Genomic DNA, 13369 nt, shown 5'->3' with positions numbered 1-13369 from the left:
GTGGGAAACTCTTAAGTTCCCACCCCCAACCTTTATTAATTGAGCCCCCTTTCTCAGCCTCACAAATTGCCTCTGAAATCATTCACACTTCCCTCTTACTTACAACAGTTAAATTTGTTTGTCCACACAAATCCAGCAGCTCACAGCCCTTCCTGTCAACCTGGCCACATAAATCCAGTCCAAAATAAACCTGCATCTCACCTACTCAGCTAATTCATCCCCAAAACCCGTTTATAATCTTGCCCGGCTAAACACCTTCCCCCCAATCCATCAAATCCACCCACGTCGTCACACACAGGGCTGTCACCCTCCTTCGCTTCATAGCCTCTTAACTGAGGTTACAAGTCAGATTCCATAAAACACCTCTTGCCAACCCCTCCCCTCTCTGCCAGCCCTGCTGTCCATGTATCCAATGCAAGGGCGCTCCCTGGAAAAAATGCACAAACAATTCCTTCAACTGCAACCTTTAGCCTTCTGCCCTGTCAGGACCACAGTGGCTATTAATTATTAAGGTCATTTATCTTTCTCTCTCCAAAAACAAACAGCCTTCACTTCCTCCCCCACTAACATTTTCTATCAAGCCCTCAGCTGCCTTAGTGGCAGCTATTCTATTTGAAAAAACATAAAAGTTAAAACAAAAGGTTTGTCCAGAATTCAGCCCCCCGTTCTCATGGCTTGCCACCATAACTCACAACTTTCGTCTGTCCACCCCCAGTGTCTTCTTCCTTTTCGGCACAGACTCTCATCTCTGCCTAGTGGCCAGTTGGTCAGGAACACGCACCCTGGTGTTTCAATCTAAACATTAACATTTTGCTGAACAACCAGACCATCCAGGTTCCTTTAGTAGCTTCTGTTTCATTTTCTTCCATACACACTAAGCAGGCTCTATAGCTCATTGTAGTGTTAGCAGAACTAAATATCTCTGCTGCATTCAGTACTAGGATAGCAGGTTGCCCCTTTCTTAGGCCTTAATCTTCTGCTTCCTGTTATTAACAATTGGCCCATGTATACCTATCTTCATATCCCACTTTATCTCCTGAAGGCTAACCTCCCTTGTACAGGCAGCCACCCAGCAACACATCAATACCATCCTTCTCCTCTGCCAAGTGCAGTACCAGTGCCTCCAGGGAAACAACTCTCAAGTCGAACGCCCACTGCTTCAAAACCCAAACCCTGATTACAGCACCCCTCTTCAGCAGGAAGCAGCCAGATAATCAACAACACCCCTCTTCCTCTTATACTAAAGTAGAAGGCAAGAATATTAGTCTAAACTGCAGGATTTTGTAAGTTCTATTCTGTTTTGCAGAGCTCAAAGTGAAACATTCCACAGGAGTTCCGGCCATGAGAAACATCCCACCTAACCACCCGACCACAAGAAATGCCCAACTAAACAAACATTCTTACCATACCTTGTTGGACAAAGGTCCAAGAAACACCATGGTGACATCCCACCATGAAAAGGGCCAAACTGCCTGATCATAAGAACATCTTATCAATATCTTGCTGGGCAGCAAGCCATACTGCCCAGGACCCTCCCACCCATACCTTTAAGTATGCCAACCTGAATGTTGTGGTGTGCTCTAGCATTAAGTTGACCCTCATTTCTGCAGGTGTCCGCAGTATACCTGTGTGGCTGTTTGAGCTGACCCCATCTGTGTGTCTTTCACCTTCACCTTTCCTTCAAAACCTAATTATCTGACCTTGTCAACTTTTTTGTTCTTGTATTCACGGGGGCTTTTCATTGTATTCCCTTTGGTGCTTGAAGTTGTTTGTTCCATGATTGTGTTTTGTTGTAGAATTTCTATGCTAGGCTCTTCTAGGGTGCAGATTTCCACAGCTATATTGAAGGTTTCCAGTGGCGTGGCCCAGAGCTCTTGCCCTCTCTATGGTGAGCAAGACAAAGCTACACCCTTGAGCTTTGTTTGATCATCCAAGCAATGTTCCACCCAGTGGTAGTCTAGGGTGGCTTTGACCTCACAAAGTACCACCCCTGCCAACTCCCTGGGCTTTGGGGGGAAAGGACGAAAAGGATTTAGAGAAACCAAATGCTGTTGTTGTTTCAACATCTCCTGAAGAGGCATCACAAACAGATCTGCCACTGCTCCTCATTTCTCCATGTTTAATGTTCATAGTTCACATGGAAGTGAGATGATGATTCCTTCAAGCCCTTCCCCATAGTCATTCCTATTAAGTAATTCATTTTCTTGTCTTCCAGCCCTCATCATGTACTAGTATTTTGGATGTCTCACTTCAAATCCCTCCAAGCTAATGTGGCCCATTTATTTATTGGTGGAGATGTGAATTATCCCGTTTTTCCCTCCTACAGTTCCTTCATATGCGCCTTGAAGACCATTAACTTTCAGGTTTCTTCCAGGCAAATTTCAACCCGTGTTCTTTTCTCCAATGTCCATGTAGTTCTCTTAAGTCTCCTATTTCTAGTATGAAATCAGCGCCTTCAGTCTGCCAGAACTTCAGTGAATAAACGTTTTTACTGGGTATCCTAGTCTTGTTTCAAATCAGGGGTGTGTGTTCATCACAAATGTAGTATCTCAACATGGATTTTACCAGTGTGTAGGGCGGGTGGAGGTATGGGTAAACATGTGCTGGAAGTCGTTCTGAGTTTTTCCATGCAGAATACTATCTAACACCAACACGTACACCAGTGTGGGCATTGTTAAATTTTGTAATAGAGATTGTGTCCAGTAAAAAAAAAAAAAAAAAAAAAAAAAACAGTTAGCTGGAAGAGGAGAAGTAAAAGTATCTTTTGTCAAAGACTACAGGAGATTCTGTGTAGAAAAGTCAGTCTTAAAAAAAGGCTTCAACGATAGAGGTTAGCAAGATTGCAGGTTAGGAGATCAACATTCAAATCAATTGTATGTTTACATATTAGAAGTTATATATTAGAAATTTATGTATTATAACAGCCAATGTTCCAGCCAATGGTAGTACTAGGGTGAACTAGTAGTTAATTTCAGCAACAGGAATTTGAAATTAAGAACAGTGCAATTTAAAATATCACTAAAAATATTAAAGACCTAGGGATAAATCTGAACAAAGATGTAAATGACTTGTAAACTTAAAACTACACAAAATTGGAAAGATAAATTAATGACAAAAGAAAAATCGAGATGTATACTTTCATTCTCAGTTAGAAGATTCACTATTGTATAATGTCAGTTATTTCCAAATTAATCTGTCTATTCAACTAAATCCTAATAAAAATTCTAAAAAGATTTTGTCAATTTCATAGAAATTGACAGGATAATTATAATATTCATATGGAAATGAAAAGGGCCTAGAATAGTCAAAAGAAAAGTGTTGAATCTTAAAAAGCTCTGGATTGTGTCAATGTAAATGTTCTAGTATTGAAAGTGTAAAGTGGTAGTGTACTGAAGATTTTACTGTTGGGAGAGACTGGTTGAAGGATACATAAGGCCTTCATGTACATATCTTTGAAACTTCCTGTGAACTTATAATTGTTTCAAAATAAAAAGGTAAAAATACTTTAAAAGAAAGAAAGAGAAAGGGCCAAAGATAGGGAAGGCATGGCCCTAGATTTCTATCACAGGTTGACTCTTGTCCCATTCTCTATAGGAAGGCACAAAACTCAATAATGGAAAAAAAGAGGAGTAGAACTTAGATTTTTGTTCCACTGCTCATCAAGCTCACATGTCTTTATTTGATACACCATAAAATCAACAAGTCCTAGCAAAATACCCTGCAGATCTCCAAATACAACCAATTTATAGCTTTCCCAAGAGTGCCATCTAAAATCTAAGAAACCAAAAGAACATTGTTATTAAGGTATACATTTTTCTTAGTGAACCCCAGATGTTTTGTAGAGATTAACTATTTTATTTATTAAGTGCTCACAAGCTAACTTCTAAGGATTTAATTTTTTTTTTTGGACTCCTGCCTGCAATTAACAGTGAGAATATCACCCTGCCTTGTCATGTTACAAAAAACAAAAAACGAAAAGGCATACCACATCAAACAGGGTAGGTCAAAAACTGATTAAAATTGCTGAAAATAACAGCTTTCAATTATCTTATTACCTTTTATAATTGTTTTTTAAATTTGTTTACCAAAAAATGTTTTGATGGGTATATCACTATTCCTTTGTCATTTGTTTCAAGACATTTTTTCAATTTCCTTCTTAATTTCTTCATAGACCCACTGGTCAATCAGTAGTATATTGTTTAATAAATACATATAAATAAATACATACATGGAAACTTAACAAAACCTATGGGATACAGCAAAAGGAGTTCTGATATGGCATAGATCTGTGTTCCCACCTAAATCTCATGTTGAAATGCAATCCCCAGTGTTGGAGGTGGGGCTTGGTGAAAGGTGATTGGGTCATAGGGGAGGTTTCTAATGGCTTAGCACCATCCGCCTAGTGCTGTTTTAGTGATAGAGTTCTCCTAAGATCTGGTTTTTTGAATGTGTACAGCACCTTCACCATCTCTTTCTCTTCCTCTTGCTCTGGCCACAAGAGATGTCTCTATATCGCTTTGTTTTCCACCATGATTGTAAGTTTCCTGAGGCCTTCCCAGAAGCTGAGCAGAGGCAGAAGCCACCATGCTTACTATATAGCCTGCAAAACCGTGAGTCAATTAAACCTCTTTTCTTTATAAATTACCTAGTCTCAGATATTTTGTTATAGATGTGTGATACTTTCCAAAACTTACTATCTTTTTGATTTCTAGTTTTATTCTATTGTGGTCAGAGAAGATGCTTGATACTATTTCATTAGTTCTGATTATTTTAAGACTTGTTCTTTGATCTATCTGTATTAGCTCATTCTCATGCTGCTACAGTGACATACCCAAGACTGGGTAATTTTTAAAGGAAAGAGGTTTAATTGACTCACATTTCCATATAGCTGGAGAGGCTTCAGGAAACTTATAATCATGGTGGAAGTCGCCTTTTCACAGGGTGGCAGAAGAAGGAATGAGTGCCGAAAGAAGAGGGGAGGCCCCTTACAAAACCATCATATCTCATGAGAACTTACTATTATGAGAGCAGCATGGGGGGAAACCACCCCCATGACTCAGTTACCTCCCACTGAGTGCCAGCCATGACACATGGAAATTATTGGATTACAACACAATATGAGATTTGGGTGGGGACACAAAGCCAAACCATGTCATTACCATATCTTCTATCCTTGAGAATGATCCCTGTAGAGAGAAAAAGAATGTGTATTCTGTAGCCACTGGATGAAATGGCCCAGAAATATCTAATAGAGTCATTTGGTCTGTAATGCAGATTAAGGCCAATGTTTCTTTGTTGATTTTTTGTCTGGAGGTTTTGTCTAATGCTGAAAGTATTACAGGCTCCAGCTATTATTGTATTGGGGCCTATGTCTCCCCTTAGTGCTAATAATGCTTGCTTAATATGTCTGGGTGTTCCAGTGTTGGATCTATGTATATTTAAATTTGTTATATCTTTTTGTTGAATTGACTTCTTCATCTTCTTTATATTTTCCTATAGGTTTTGTCTAAAAATGTATTTTATCTGATATAAATACAGCTACTTTTGCTGTTTCTTGGTTTCCATTGGTATGAAATTTTTTTTTTATTCCTTTATTTTCAATCTAAGTGTCTCTTTGTAAGATAAATGTGTTTCTTGCAGGCAAAGGATCACTGGGCTTTATTTTTCCATTTATTCATCCGCTGTATTTCTTGATTGGAGAGTTTAGTTCATTTGCATCCAATGTTATTATTGATAAATAAAGAATTACTCCTTCTATTTTATTATTTGTTTTTTGCTTGTTTTGTGGTATTCTCTTTTTTGTTTCTTTCCTGTCTTCCTTTAAATGAAAGAGATTTTCACTGGTGATATAATTCAGTTTGGTATGTGTTTTTTGGTTTAAAGTTACCATTAGGTTTGCAAATACTATTCTATGACCTGATATTTCAGGCTTATAACAATTTTATTCTGTTTGCATAAGTAAACAAACAAGCAAAAAGAAAACTAATATAAACATCATGCTTTAACTTTGTCCCTTGCTTTTTTTTTTTTTTTTTTTTGAGATGGAGTTTTGTTATTGTTGCCTAGGCTGGAGTGCAATAGTGTGATTTTGGCTCACCGCAACCTCCACCCAGGCTCAAGTGATTCTTATGCCTCACCCTCCTGAGTAGCTGGGATTAAAGGCATGCCCCAGCACGTCCAGCTAATTTTGCATTTTTAGTAGACACGGGGTTTCTCCATGTTGGTCAAGCTGGTCTCAAACTCCCAACCTCAGATAATCAATCCTCCTTGGCTTCTCAAAGTGCTGGGATTACAGGCATGAGCCACAGCACATGTTCTGTCACCTGCTTTTTAACTTCTTGTTGTTTCTATCTATATCTTACTGTACAGGGTATGTCTTGAGAAATTGTAATCATTATTTTTGATTGGCTCTTCATTTAATCTTTCTACTGAGGAGTAGTTTACATGATACAATGTTTTAATATTTTGTGAATTTCTGTGTACATATTATTACCAGTGAGTTTTGTACCTTCAGATAATTTCTTCTTGCTCATTAACATTCTTTTCTTTCTCATTGAAGTATTTCCTTTAGCATTTCTTTTAGGACAGGTCATATTTTGAAGAAATCTCTCAGGTTTTGTTGGTCTGAGTAAATTTTCATTTGTCCTTGATGTTTCAAGAATATTTTCATCACATGTATTAATCTAGAGTAAAAGATTTTTCCTTCAGCACTTTAAATATTTAAATCCATTCTTTTCTGGCCTGTTAAGTTTCCACTGAAAAATCTGCTGCCAGACATATCGGAGTTCTATTGCATGTTAATTCTTTTCTGTTGCTGATTTTAGGATTCTTTCTTTATTCTTGACCTTTGAGAATTTGATTATTAAAAGCCTTGAGGTATTCTTCTTTGGGTTATATCTGCTTGATGTTCTATAACCTTCTTATACTTGAATATTGATACATTCTTCTAGGTTTGAGAAATTGTAATCATTATTTTTGATTGGTTCTTCTCCAATCAAGTTCTCTGACATTATACACTTTGATAATATTTCTACTGATGTCGTTGTCTCCTGTTTAAGGCCAATTACTCTTATGTGTGCCCTTTTGAGGCTATTTTGTGGATTTTGTTGGCATGCTTCACTGTCTTTCATTTTTTCATTTTGTCTCTTCTGACTGTATATTTTTAAATAGCCTCTCTTCAAGCTCACTCATTATTTATTTTGCTTGAAGAATTCTGCTATTAAAATACTCTGATGTATTGTATAGTATGCCAACTACATTTTTCAACTCCAAAATTTCTGCTTGGTTTGTTTTAATGATTTTAATCTCTGTGTTTAATTTGTCTGATAGAATACTTAATTCCTTCTCCATGTTATTTTGAAATTTTAACTTTCTTCAAGACTGCTATTTTGAGTTCTCTGTCTGAAATTTCACATATATCTGCTTCTTCAGGACTGGTCACTGGTCGCTTATGTAGTTCATTTGGTGAGATCCTGTTTTCCTTGACACTTTTAGATGTTCTTCTGTATTTGGGCATTGAAGGGTTAGGTATTTCTTTTAGTCTTTTCAGTCTGGGCTTGCTTGTATTTTTTCTTCTTTGGAAGGATTTCCAGATATTACGTAGGGCTTGGGTATTACAATCTTATCAGCTTCTGTTTTAGGGGGTACTCCAAGCTCAATAGCACTGTAGTTCTTTCAGACTGGTAAAAGTGCCACTTTGTTGGTCTTGGACAAGATTTGAAAAAATTCTCTAGATTACCAGGTACAGACTCTTGTTCTCTTCCCTTACTTTCTCCCAAACAGATGTAGTCTCTCTCTTGATTTTGAGCCACCTGGAGCTGGTGGTGAAGTGACAGAGCACCTCTATGGCTACCTTCACTAGGACTGTGTTTGGTCAGGCCTAAAGCCAACACAGCACTTGGTCTCACACAGGGCCTTGTGCTGTAACCACTCCTTGGTTACTGCCTATGTTTGCTCAAGTCTCTGTGGCTCTACAATTAGAAGGTGTCAAATATGTCCTTTGCCTCGGACCAGCAAGATCCCCCAGGCCTCAAGCAGGTCGAGAGCCTTCATTTGGGAGTCAGAAACTACAGACAAAAACCTAAGAAGTATACCTGGTGTTCTATTGCACTGCAGCCGAGTTGGTACCTAACCCACACAATGTCACTCCTTCATACTCTTCTTTCCCTTTTTCAGAGGTAGAGGAGTCTCATCCCGTGGCCACCACCACAGGCCCATAGGGATTATTGCCAGACTATCACCAATATTTTCTTAAGGCCTAAGGGTTTTTAAGTCAGCTTGGGGTGAATGCAGCCTGGGCTGGGACTCATTGTTTAGGGCATTGGGCTCCTCTCAGTTGCAGGGGAGGTCTAGAAATGCCATCCAAGAGCCAAGTCCTGAAGTCAGTGATACCAAGGCCCTGCTTGATATTCTACCCACCTGTGGCTGTGCTGGTACCCAGAGTGCAAGAAAAAGTACACTTTACTTTTTCTTCTGCTTTTCTCAAGCAGAAGGATTCTTACGTCATAGTCACCACAGCTGGAAATGTGCCGAATCTTACCTAAATCCAGCAAGTGTCGGAGTCATACCCAAATCCCTGTATGTAGTACCTGGGTATTACATGGATATCACTGCTGGTTATTCAAGGCCCAAAGGCTATTCAGGTAGCAGGTGATGAATCCTGCCAGGACTTGGTCCTTCCCTTCATGGTAGTGGGTTCCTACCTGGTCCAGAGTGTGTCCAGAAATGTCATCTGGGAGCTAAGGCCTCTATAGAAGACCTCATGACTCTGACTGTTGCCCCATTCTGCTTTGACTGAACTGATATCCAGAATTCAAGGCAAAGCCCTCCCCACTCTTTTTTCTCCTCTCTTCATGCAGAAGAAAGGAATATATTTTGAAGCTATGAGATGTGAAGCCTGATAGTATATAGGCGGAGATCCCAGCACTCCCTTAGCCACTCCAGCTAGTGTCTTAGTAGGTCAGGTGCCCCACACAGTCCACTGTCTCTGGTCCTAGTTCAGCACTACGATTCGACTAAGATTTGTAGTTGTTATGGCCTAGACTGCCTTTAATGTTTACTTAGGGACAAGAAGCCCTTTAGCTCATGGTTACAGGGCTTAAAGAGCTCAATTTTCCACTGCTGGGATCAGCAATTCTTCTATGGCTAAGGCTGGTTTAATTGTTCTCTCCATGGTTGGGTGTTATCTGAATTTGGTCTGTGTTTTTTTCTGCTACAATAGGGCAGTAAAAAGTTCAATGCCTCACAGTTGCTGTGCTCTCCCTCTCCCCAGTGCACAGAAATGCTCTATGTACCATGCTGATCCTGCTTGGGTGTTGGTGGCGGTGGCATTTGTAAGTCAAGGCTATTTTTCCTACCTCTTTCAGTGATAATAAAGTTAAAAACAGGTACTGTGAGTATTCTCTTGATTTGGGGTTCTTATAATTTTTTTTAATGTAGATATTTGTTACATTGATGTCCTTACAGGGACAATGGATGAACCTTCTATTCTGCCATCTTGCTGCACTCTAAGACCTCTTCTCTCCACTTATCTACATCTATTCATTGCCTTAAAAGGTTGATCTTGATGCACTACCTAATAGGGTTCCCTTGCTCTCTGGCTTCCAGTTGGGTTTTACAAAGGGAATCCATAGCAGAACATATAAAGAAAGTAGAAAATTGTATTAGAATATTGGTTTCTTCGTTATTTTTATCTGAGGCCTCTCACCTTATTATAATCTTTGATCAATGTACTTTTTTTCTCTCATTTTGGCCTTCTTTTCATGGAAGTTTCCTCCTGGGTACTGGTGACCACCATTCCCTTTTCTCATCTTTTTAGGCCTAGAGGAAGTAACACTCACTGTCATTATCACCGGGTCACTTTACTCTCCTTTACCATTTGCCTATTCTCCATTCACAATTTTGTAAATAATCTATTTTAAAGTAAAACTTTTCAAATTATCTAGACTTGAATATATCATCTGTAAACTGATGGGACCCTGATAGATACAGCTCTCATCAAGGAAACTTCAGATGAGGATCTATAGTAATATGAAATGCCTGAAGAACCCATGAAATCACCCCGCCAGAAAGGCAGTCTCACATCCAGAGAACGGTAAAATTAGACAACCAGGATAGTATTAGTCATGCAGACACATCTCTACCTCCATTATTTCTCCTTCATCTCCTTGCTCCAATTCTGAGGATATAAACCTTTGTTTAAAAAGTGATAGAAAAAGAATAGAAACACAAGGTGAGAAAGGCACATACCCTGTCTTAATCTGATTTGTGTTGCAATAAAATAATACCACACACTGGATACTTTAAAAACAAAAAAAACCTTATTTGGGTCATGGTTCTGGAGGCTGGGAAGCCCAAGGTCATGGGACCACCTTTGGTGAGGTCCTTCTTGATGCACCATAACATGGTGGTAGGCATCACATGGCAAGAGGATATGTGTGAGAGAGCAAAAGATCTAACTCACAGTCTCAAGCCCTTTTATAATCTGCATTAATCCATTCACGGAGGTTCCACCCTCATGACCTAAACATCTTCCATTAGGCTTCACCTTCCAACATGATTGCATTGGGGATTAAGTTTCCAACACATGCTTTTTGGGGGACATATTCAAACCGTAGTGTAATCCCTTTCAATTACTTTAGGGAAAAGATGGAGTTTTAACTTTATATGAAACTTGGAGTTTTATTTATTACATGGAGCTGGTTATTTTCATGTATTCCCAGAGGACCTTATGTTACATAAGTATTATTCAAAAAGCTGTGAGGTTTATGCAACTTCTTTTCCAGAGGTAGGAGAAGAACTAGCTAAATTTAATAGTTATGATAGTTATAAGGGTTCAGTTACAAGAAAATAAAATAAAATAAATAAATGTGCTTTATGATTATATTGTACTTGTTCAGGGTGATAGCTCCGCAAAGTTTTACCTGCTTCTGAAATGAGATAAAAGTTTCAAATCCTCTTTTGACTTCAATACCATGCTTTTTGTTCTTTTAACAAAGTGTTAACAATACTAAACCTCTCTGCTGCTTACTAGATGAAAACACTTCAGATTGCTAAGCAGTTATTATTTCTAAGACTGGTATAATACATTTTAAGTAACATAAAAAAGGTTTTCTTATCATGATAATTCACTTCCATCATTGGAGATAGACTGAGCCACAAAGACCTGATGATAGCTGTCCTAATTCTATTCCTAGGCCAGAAATAATTTGCATATAACTATGCCAGTGGTTTCCCCAAGGTTGCAGCACTGAGGTGAAAGTACAGAGCATATGAGAGATAAGCCAAAATCAAGATTAAGAAAACTATACTTCATACCACATTGTAGGAGTAAAGTAAGAACTGTATAGAAGAAAGAATTGTGAAATTGGCTGCTGGAGACTTCAACCTGGAAAAGTGTACAATGTGAATCTGGTTAGATGGTTCACGAATGTGTGTTATGAAGACACAGAAGCACCATCTTTTACATGAAGTTCTTACTAACTGTGGCAGAAAAAAGTGCCAAAAGGAGCCATTGATGAATAAACAGCATGAGATACTGTTTGCAGACTAACATGGTCAATAACATTCTTTCATACACAATATATGAATTACTTTTTTTCTCATGCAAATATGAATTTGAATAATCATTGATTTCTTTGTTTGATCACTTATATCTTTTAGCCTGACATATTCCTCAGAGTCATCAAGGCAGCTGGCTTCACAGTTTTCTATATGCCACAGTCTATCTGAGCTGCAGACCTCTTTGGGGACGACGAATAAGCAGACATTCTTCATTAGAAGACAGGTAATCACTGCTGAGATCCTTGATTCATGATTATAGTTAATGTAATTGGTTAGTTTGAAGTTGCTGAGGTAAAATAATGTTATACACATGTGTAGGTGATTCTTTAAAGGCTTTTAGCTTAGTTCCTCTGTATTTATTCCTGATATTTAAACATATTTATTGCAAGAGTCTTGTATGGTTTTGAATTATTCCATATTCTCTGATTCCCAATCTCTGGCCACTACTGATTGACCCTCTTGCTGTTGCTTATCCTGAGTCAATTTCACGTAAAATAGGAATTTGAATTAACTGATTTTTTAATCATACATTTTGCAAACATGGGCATCCAGTACATAGCATGGCCTTAAGGCATCAATAATAACTCTCAAGGTAGTTGCTCAGGTATACTGAAAATTCAATTAACAAATACACTGATGCAAACCTCCATGTTCTTCCATACTTATGTACTTCCAATTGAAAAGTTTGTTATATTTTATTTATATTGGTTTTTAATTAACATTTATGTCATTTTTATTTATTAATTCCACTCATATTTATTATGTAGCTTAATTATTAGCAGTTAGTATACCCACTGGTACACAAGAAATAGGGCTGCAGAGCTAATTTTATCTTTACTGAAAATCAAATACAAACATACACATAAAGTAAATACATATACATATCAAGTATATAGATACATAGATGTATTTTAATCAATTTTATTGATATATAATTTTCATAAAATGAATCTGCCAAATTCACGTGTACAATTCAATGAGTATTGAAAAATGTATACAGTCATGTTACCACCATCACAATAAAGATATATATTCTATTTCCATTTTTCTCCAAAGTTTCTTCTGACATTTTGTAGTCATTTTCCTCCCAATTTTTTTGCCCTGGTAACCATTGATCTGCTTTCTATAACAATAGGTTTGTGTTTTCTACAGTTTTATATAAATTAAGTTGTACAGCAGATAGAGTGCTGTGTCTGGCTTCTTATTATATTACTTATTATATTGTTTTCAGTATTCATTCATATGGCTGCATATATTAGTAATTCATTTTTTCTCATTTCTGAATTCTACTACATGGCATGAAATAGAAAAATGATTTATGTAATCATTAAGTGGTAAAGATTTGGCTTTTTTCTAGCCTGTTGCCTGTTAATTTTTTACCAGTTTCTTTTGAATAAGAAGTTTTTAAATTTGAATGAAGTCCAATATACCATTTTTTAAGGCTTTTGTTTTTTTAATTACTTTGTATAACCTTCCTAAGTACTATTTGTCTTAATTAAGGTCACAATGATTATTCTTATATTTTTCCTAAACGTTTTATGGTTCTAATTCTTATCTAATTCTTATGTTTAAATCAGTGATACATTTTCATTTAATTTTATAGGTGGCTTAAGATATACATACACACATATACATACTATATATGTGTATATGTATATACAATTTTGTATACATACACAGATGGATATATGACTATATATGTGTGCATATGTTTGTGTATATATATACATATGTGTATATATATGCCTATATATGCGTGCGTATGTATGTGTGTATATATATATACATGTATGTGTGTATATATATA

General features: G+C 37.3%; 1 protein-coding gene across 1 annotated transcript in view; it reads right to left on the bottom strand.

Annotated features, from left to right (window-relative positions):
• Positions 1-1778, bottom strand: part of LOC116535254 (sperm protein associated with the nucleus on the X chromosome N4) — a 60658-nt gene extending 58880 nt beyond the window's left edge. Inside the window, 1 exon segment of the mRNA XM_032256075.1 lies at positions 1701-1778. Coding sequence (XP_032111966.1) covers positions 1701-1778 — 78 coding nt within the window.
• Positions 1779-13369: the final 11591 nt, after the last annotated feature.

The sequence above is a fragment of the Sapajus apella genome, unplaced genomic scaffold, assembly GCF_009761245.1.
Source record: "Sapajus apella isolate SASKATOON/1434 unplaced genomic scaffold, GSC_monkey_1.0 scaffold93, whole genome shotgun sequence".
NCBI classification, from domain to species: Eukaryota; Metazoa; Chordata; class Mammalia; order Primates; family Cebidae; genus Sapajus; species Sapajus apella.
The sequence above is the reverse complement of the archived record's forward strand: the minus strand, read 5'-3'. Positions and strand labels throughout refer to the sequence as shown.